At 39.6% G+C, this 9043-nt stretch overlaps 1 protein-coding gene across 1 annotated transcript; it reads left to right on the forward strand.

The window, feature by feature from the left end:
- The first annotated feature begins 5225 nt into the window (after positions 1–5225).
- Positions 5226–6341, forward strand: LOC124289326 (acetylcholine receptor subunit delta-like). The gene has a single exon (XM_046725944.1). It carries the CDS (start codon positions 5226–5228, stop codon positions 6339–6341), a length of 1116 nt encoding a protein of 371 aa, XP_046581900.1.
- The last annotated feature ends 2702 nt before the right edge of the window (positions 6342–9043 follow it).

The following is a 9043-nucleotide window of genomic DNA, read 5'->3' on the forward strand; positions in this document are numbered from 1 at the left end:
ATTCACAACTGGGACACATAGTCACAGTACTTTGTCCAAGTTTACTGCACGTTGCTGTACCGCAACCAGGTGTTTGCACGTATTCATGTGGCCACCATCTGGTCATATACCAACGGATTCGTGGTTTTTTTACGTGCACTGGGCTGTGTACTGTACACTAGGGGTTGTGACAACACTGAAAAGGTCTGCACACAACGTTGACTCCAAAGTTTTTTACACCCGGGCACAGGTGGGCTCGATCCCAGCACCTCATGCTCACTAGCCTGGCACCTTAGACAGCTCGCCCACCACTCTCCCATTTGGGACATATTTTCGCAGTCCTAAGCTTAAGAAGAAACGTCTAATTCGATTTTCCACGGCGAGTAGTTACTCGTTCCCCAAATGCTAGCTCCATATTCTTGGACTGACCACACCATAGCATCAAATAGCGTTGAAAAAGTCTTGTATTGCATCCCACCCAGGAGCTTGTACTTTGAAGTGAGTAGACCAAGGGCTCGACAAGCTGAACTTGCTGCTGATTGTGCCATTCTATTGAAGTCCAGGAATTCTGTCATTAACAGTCCGAGATAGTTATATCGGTTTCGAAAGTGTATCACCTTTGACTTATTATTGTTTATAACCATCTTGTCTGCTTGGCACCAAGTGTACAGACAGTCCAACATGTACATTGGATTAAGATCATTTTCAGATTCCGCTAAAAGAATGATGTCATCAGCGTATGCCAGGATTCCAACGAGAGATTCGTCGATTAAAACTCCAAGGTCAACAGCAAGAATAGAGCATATAAGGTCGTTTATGAACAGGTTGAACAGTAGAGGTGAAAGTAGACAGCCTTGCTTCAGCCCGCTTTTGACATCGAACCAGGGGGTGTAAGATCCATGTAAACGAACAGAGCACTGAACATTTCTGCACAAGGAGTAGATGACGTCCAACATTTTCCCTTTAATTTCTAAATCCAGAAGTTTGTTTCGTTTCATAGAACATTAAGGTTTATACAGTCATAGGCATTTCTGAAGTCAATAAAAGCATGTCACACTTGATATGTGCTCAGTTGTCGATCTACCCTGTCTGAAGCCGTTTTGTAGGTCACTTATGAGTCCATGATCATCACTGAACTTAGTAAGTCTAGAGGTCAATACACCACTGTACAACTTGGATGAAGCACACTCTCGGGTGATTCCCCTATATGACAAGGGGTCTCTAGGGTCACTGATCGACGACTTGGGAATTGGATATATAATTCCTTTGCGCTAGCTATCAGGAACTACACCTGAGTTAAAACAGAGGTTAAAGAGTTTATGCAAAAATACAAGAACACTTTCATTTTTAAGCATATGATCTATTCCTGGTGCATTTCCATTCTTGGATGGTTGTATTGCTGTGGCTATCTCCTGGATGGTTATGTCTCCATTCAGCGTGACATCATCAATATACTCATTAACCATCATCCATGTTTGACGTAGGGTTAAATAAGTTGGAGTATGCGTCCTTCCAGGTTTCCAGTACAGCATGGTGGTCTGAGCTCACACATCCGTCCACCAACTTCACATCCATGGGTGTAGACTTCTTTCGTTCCCATCCGACACCAGCTTTTCCAATTTGCTTCCAAAAATCTTGTTTGTTGGATATACAGAGATTACTAAGGTTCTGGATAAGTGACTGCGAATTTATTTAGATTTCTGTACTTGTCTGTCGAACGTTTTCCGTGTCAGGACGTAAACGGCTTTAAACACATGCTTGTTTGCACAACGGAACTTCACCCATTGCTTCTCCTCTTGACACATGTCCTTCCAGAGCTGGTCCAGATGTGGGTTTCACCACTGCTTGCAGCGTCGCCGTCGTTTGTTGTTCCAGGAGTCGTACTTCACGTGTCTTGTGGGTAGCTCGCTATGCATTGACAACACACCTAGTGAACCGTTCATAAGCACTGTTTACGTCACACTGCTGTATCTCTGATGCGTCCTCTGAGGCTATCACGTTGTTTATCAGCCTCTTGTTTTCATCAGATGAAAGTTTTGAACACTGTACATGGGTCACCACGCTCAAAACTGGCAATACCCAGCCAGCCATGAACTCACTAATTAGGGGTTAATTGTATTCCGATATTAACTATGGTCGGATTAACTGCGGGCAAAACGGGAGTACATCACTCTTTAACAAATAATAAGAGACTATCTTGAAATTCGAAGACTATATGCTAACGGAAAAAAGTAACTGTGCATAGCATACAGTTGCATAAAGTAAAAGTAATTTGAAAAGTTATAAAAATAATCCTAAATAAACTCTTAAAAAATCCCAGTTTGTTGTTATTTTTTAACCATAAGATAAGATTTGTTGACAACAAAACGTGCTTTTACATAAAAGCTACTGGGAACAAGATGACCTAACACAGTCAATTAAGTGATGAGTAGAAAATTGTGACACCGAGCTTGTGACGTAACGTATTACTACGCACTTATTTGTGACGTCATAGATATCTGTGTACATTTAACGGAGTTTAGTTTCATGATTTGTGGCAATTGAAATCGCATTTTTCTTAAATCATAAAGTAAGAATGACGTTGTATGATAAATACGTTATCACACTATGTAGTTTATTCTAATGCAGGATATTAACCGTCCCAAAACACACTCGCGTGATAAGCTATATTTATGACAAGATATAACTTTAGCCAAATTGTCATTTTTGGGGCATTTTATATATGCTACTGGAATAAAGTAACTGTGCATTTTTTTATATTAAGTCATCTCTAATGCAAAAAGGTAATAACATGATTTGTGGAGTTTTCCTTAATCACTGTTTAGCTGTTGACAGGATAATATTGAAATCTGTATGGTTTGACTATAGGCACCTTAAAGAGATGTAGTGTCAAATACACGACATTAAGCGATTGAAGAAAGCTTGGGCAATTTTGTTCAATGTCTGAACCAACGCTTGTCCCAAGTCAGCTAACGTCAATGTCTGATCTGATTCTGGGCTTGACGTAAAGGTCTCTCCATTTCATCCCAAGCGTGTTCGATACGGGCCAGGTCCGGAGAAACAGCTGGTCATGGGAGTACCGGAATGTTCTGCTGTCTCAGGAAATCTGTCACAACATGAGCGACATGTGGACGGGCATTATCTTGCTAAAGCGTGATGTTACGTCTCTGTCCTTGAAGGAATGGCTGCATATGAGGCCCAATGATCTCATCCCTGTATCGCAGACCTGCCAGATTGCCACTGACAATGGCAAGTTGTGTCCGACAATGAGATGTGATACCGTCACACGTGGACGGCCGGTCCGAGGCAAATCTCTCGTGTTCCTATTATGTTGTAAATGTCTCCAAAGAGATGAGATCGTGTTTCGATGAATAACAAAATGCCTGATCACTTCATTTTGGTCCATTCCAGTCTCAAGCATAACCGCAAAAGTAATGTGTCCCCATGGACCCTAGCATTGTGATCTACCTTCAGTTGTTGGAGATCTATAGCCTGTTTTTCTATTATGTTTTGTCCAAAAAGAGTTATTAGTTTTAACTTAATATGCTAGTTTTAATTCTAACTGTGATAGTCTAGTTCTTTTACTGTCCTTTGACGACAGGTTTTATAACATACACGTATTTCATTTCAACGTCAAATATGTTCTCGTCACGATAAGGTTGAAACATTGCCGATGTGACGTTAAATATTAACTCACTCACTCACTCCACCATACCCACGGCGAGGAGACACGGTGGCATGGCCTAAGTGCAGTTTAGGTTGAAAGTAACGTGTTTTCCACAACATTTAGAGGCTAGAGAATAATCAACCATTCTTAATTTTTCAATATCATGTGTGTGAACTTCAGATGTCAAAAAGCACGCTAAAAGTCAGTTCCATGTGCAAAAAATGCACGTGCCACGCGCGATACGTGACATGAAATTTCACACAAACTGTTTTTTCTACATGTTTATTTAAGGTTATTTTTATAAATTTTCAAAGAACTGTTATTTCATGTAACTATAGTGTATGCACAGTTACTTTTTCTGTTAGTGAATAGTCTCTGATGTCATACTTTTACGATTGGTTTTCAATTAGAAATTGATATTAACTGGTTCTCGTCGCGAATAGCTAGAAAACCGGTGATGTGCTTTTGAATTTAGTGCTGTTACATTTTATGTTTCTAAATGACAGTGAAATGAATTTATATGTCTTTGAAATAAAACTAATTTGGATTATGTATTTGAAATGTTTATTTAAGCAGACTTGATCTCTTCACTATATGGCTGGGAAAATGCCGATGTTATGTAACCCCCAACTGAACTCAACTCATTGTATTAGTATATGTCACCTTCGATGGAAAAGACAGACGTTTAACACGCACATAATTGGCGACTCTAATTGGAACCTAAAACTTGAATTGTGGCTTCCAATCCCTATCATTTGTATTACACTGGTATTACACAACCATGAAACGTATGTCATAACACCGAACATATTTAACTAAACTCCAGGGCAAAGAATGCATTTTTCACTCAACATGTGTGTAGTAAAAACAAACATAGCATGTTTAATGTCCCTTCAGGTCTGCATGCCTGTCCATAAGTTGTGAGCTGTCTTCAATGGTTAATGGTAATTCAGTTTGCAATGTAATATATTTCTTTCTGATAATCAATAGGTCCCAGGATATCATTTAATAGTATACATTATCTGCCAAATACACATTATCCCAGTCAATATACAATAATAGAAGCAAAAATGGCATTAATGTGAATTTCTAAAACTGTAGATCTGAGATCGGGCACGGAATACATGAAGCAGTTGGGCGATTGAAAAACTCTCAGGAAGTGCAAGGTAAAAGACATTTTGATCTTTACCTCTGAGCAAAGCATCTATTGGCGATGTAAACTACGACACCGATTTAAGTAGAGTGAGATTGTTGCCATGAAAACCATTTCCTGTATTTCCATCTTGATTCAGTGTAAAGTGATAGTCCTCTGTTTGCAGAAGGTGGAGGCAGGCATTAACACAGGAAGAGCAACTAACATCTGTTTATGAAGCACTTACCGATAACTATGAGATGTGTTCAAAGTACCTGGTGGTAATATCCTTGTTTAATGGATGCGTGGCATTGAATATTCCAGCAAATGGGTTGTGTATGATCCAATCAGAGTCACTGGAAAAACATAAGCAAACAGTTCAACTGAAACAAGACATGCATATATCAATGCAAACCATTCTGAGCATCACCACTGTACAGTGACATCATGTATTTCATGTCGGCTTTAACACTACTGTCACTCGTCATCTTATCAGACGCCAATAATTACAATACAACCCAGTCAACAATAAGAAGACTCAAGACATATCTCCAAGGGGAAACAGAATCTGCTGGTATCAGTGTTGACCACACTGAGGGCAGACAGGTGAACATTAGTATATTGCCGATGTCCATCTCCAATCTCAATGCAGCTGAACAGACTTTCAAATTTAGTGCTGGTGTCAACATGAAATGGATCGACCAAAATTTGGCTTGGAACACAACTGAGTATGATGGTATTGAAAACGTGACCATCTCTGCAGATTACGTGTGGATACCTTCTGTTGTCATCCCTAATGGTATCGACAACGTTGTACCGACTTCAGCACAATCACCAGTCATTTACAGTGAAGGAGTTGGAATGCTTCTATTATTTGAGAGTTTCAAGACCAGTTGTCAAATAGACATCTCTCTGTACCCGTTTGACCAGCAGCGATGCAGCGTACTCTTCATGCCTGTCAATGGGTACACACTAGAAGTATCTAGGTCGTCTTTTGGCGAGAGGCTACCGTCTTTCTTCATTGAGAACAGTGAATGGGAGTTGGTTGATATACTTGCCAAAGTGAAAGACGTCGAAATGACATCAGTAACCAATTTTGCATCGTTTGAGTTTCTTCTGAAACGCAAGAGCATGTTCTATATAGTGAGTATCATCTTACCCATGACTCTTCTCTCTCTGCTCAACGCCTGTGTGTTCCTCCTACCACCTGACTCCGGAGAGAAGATGTCCTACCTCATCTCCATATTTGTGTCATATGCAGTGTTCATGAACTTCGTCAACGACTCCATCCCCAAGTCTGGAGACGTGTGTCGACTGTCTGTGTACCTGACCCTCGTTCTTTGCCAGAGCTGCCTGGCTATCATCACAGCCATGGTCACTCTCAATAATATCTGCCTATTTCAGCCAAAGACGGGTGTACAGCCTGCAGATGTACAAGTAGAGACGAAAAGCTCTGAACGTCAGTGTGTGAAGTCTGCTCACAACGCCCGTCGAACAGAACGCGTCTTGTTTGGGGTGTTCCTGCTTCTGGCTCTGATGTCCCTACTGGTGTTTTGTATGTAGGAAGGACTGCGTCTGGAGGTGGACATCCTCAATGTCTGAGATAATGCCTTAAGTGTAATTACCTTTCCCAATGCATGCTCTTTAATGACATAAATTGATGTGTATATTGTCTCCTAGTTGAGTATGTGAATGAATATGTGCTTACAGTCAATACAATCATATGTTTAAATGTTTTTGTGGAACAGTGTGGGCTTTCCTTAATGGTACTTACCAGTGCAGTTAGCAACATTCCCGACTGTGTATTATAGAATCTAGCTGAGATATATATCCACACCCATAGCAGTCAAAGGAGATAACATTTATCGTGGAACGTTCAGAGAACATGTACCCTTCAACATTAAAAACGAGTGTGAACAATCCAATCAATTCCAACACTTAAAAACAGAAGAGTGGCCTTGAACTCATTCAACATCTCATCTCCATTTCTTTCTGTTGCAAAATACGTAGACAGCTTTAGCCCCACCCCAGGTCAAATCAGCTGTGGAGGACAATTTGATCAGCCAAAAGATAGACTTCTGCAAACGTCCATAAAATTCGTGCAATACTTTGACATACGTGTAGCTGGACCAGTGAAAACAAACAAGCTAAACTATGGATCAACAGCAATGAGCAGCAAGAGCTAAGGAATATCAGAAGCAAAAATGATGATTTCCAAAATTTCCAATTTGGAAATATCATATTTCCAAAATTTCCAAAATTGGAAACATGATGTTTCCAAGGCTTGGAAATTTAGGAAGGATTTTACCACTACTTCTTTCAGTTTCTCCTTTTCCCAAGGATCCCCGTGAGTGTATAGACTGTGTATTCGTCCTCCTATGCGATCAACCAATTCTATATATTAGTATAACCAGGGAGACTATAAGACGTTGTAGATTATCCCTGGTATAACTTCACTCGTCTGCATCCTTGATGTTCTAGGTGTTAACAATTGATATTGACTGTCATATTTGCCCTGATATGGCTAGCATTTTCCAAAATACCGTTTTAAGTGTATGTTTTACTTATTATCCACAGAAGCGCAAATAGTTTTGACCTGTCACGGTTTGCATAAACATAAATTACATAGACCTACGTTACATCATTGATTAAATAAAAGTTTACCGGACCCACTGACTAACTGGACAGGGTTTATTACATGTCATAAAAGTGAACCCTTGCCAGGGAATAATAGGTTTATTGTAGTAGAATGCATTCTTTAATGGTACCCTCTAATTAACATATAATATACATTGCTGATTATGAAAAAAGATATAAACAAAATTATAAGCGTACAATCGCAAATCAAAAGTGCAATATTTTGTACTTGGGTTTACTTCCCAAGAAACGAAGCAGACGGGATACCGAACCCAGTCAGAGCGGGTGGGTGTGCACTCAAGTGTAATGGCTGGTTCATGTGTAGATGCCTCACGTCTCGTGTGTGTATATATATATATAGATGTTAGGTTTTGTAAAAACATGCTCCTTTCTGGTGTATAACATTTTGCAATCAACAGACATCATAACATGTCATGTGTACAAGTATCACCTGCCTGTCTGTGTAATTACATAATGTGACAGAGACCGAACTCGGGCTATAAATCAATGCTTTTTGCTTATGGTGTGTAGCCTGAGTGGTGTTAAGTTTAATTTGCATGTGGTCAGCGATCGAAGTTGTGTATTGAACATTGTCATTAGCAGACAGGCAGGCAGACACATAGGTGTCAATAAAACAGACATTGAATTTTGTCTGTGACAACGACATATCTATATCACAGTTAGACATTTTTGCTAAATAATCACATTGCTTTTAAATATCAAACTGAGAAAGTGACTCGGTAAGAAGAACGTGTGGTGAAATAGACAAATGAAATTATATAAACAGTTATATCGGTAATCTACTGTCATAACATATAAAATGCTCGCACCTGTGAAATATCAACAACACATTAGAAATATAGCTCACACCAAAGCCTTCACCGAGTATTCACCGGACAACCCGCTTCCAAGCTGCGCTAACCTATTTCACAACCCAACTGTTTGAAACCACTTTTCCCGAAAGCGCTGGGGGAAAATTATGGAATCGTTTGAACTCCGATTTCGCGCGGGTTTTTTCATCGCATTATTTTTCAACTTTATAAGTTGAATTTGCATTTTTGATGATTTGTTTCGGGAAGTCCATACCGAAAGGTATTAGAATCAAGTTGTGTTTTACGTTGCATGTGACCTTTAAATAAACAACATGCCCGACTAGCAAAAGAGGAACTCCCCCATCAACTTACTGGCGGTTAATACAATAAAGGAAAGATGTTGTTTTTACACAGGTACTTTACGACAGGGTGTAATCAGTATAGATTAGTAAATCTACATACATAAACACTACCTTTTGACAAATCCGCTGTGCAAGATAAAAGTGAGTGAGTGAGTGAGTGAGTTACAATTTAACGTCACATCGGCAATATTTCAGCCATATCGTGACGAGAACATTTTACATTGTAATGGAATATGTATATATTATAAAACCTGTCATCGAAGGACAGTAAAACAACTAGAATATCACAATTAGATTTAAAACTAGTGTGGAAGGTTAAAACTAATAGCACTATTAGGACAATACAAGATAAAAACAGGCTATAGATCGCCAACAACTGAAGGTCGATCACCATACTAGGGACCATGGGGACTTACAGTACCTTGGCTACCTGCATGGACCCTAGTTGGATTTA

This window comes from Haliotis rubra, unplaced genomic scaffold, assembly GCF_003918875.1.
Source record: "Haliotis rubra isolate DU_JTF1 unplaced genomic scaffold, ASM391887v1 Scf1118, whole genome shotgun sequence".
NCBI classification, from domain to species: domain Eukaryota; kingdom Metazoa; phylum Mollusca; class Gastropoda; order Lepetellida; family Haliotidae; genus Haliotis; species Haliotis rubra.

Excerpts from the sequence above, each read along its gene's own strand:
- LOC124289326 (XM_046725944.1), top strand. The coding sequence starts at position 5,226 with ATGTATTTCATGTCGGCTTTAACACTACTGTCACTCGTCATCTTATCA.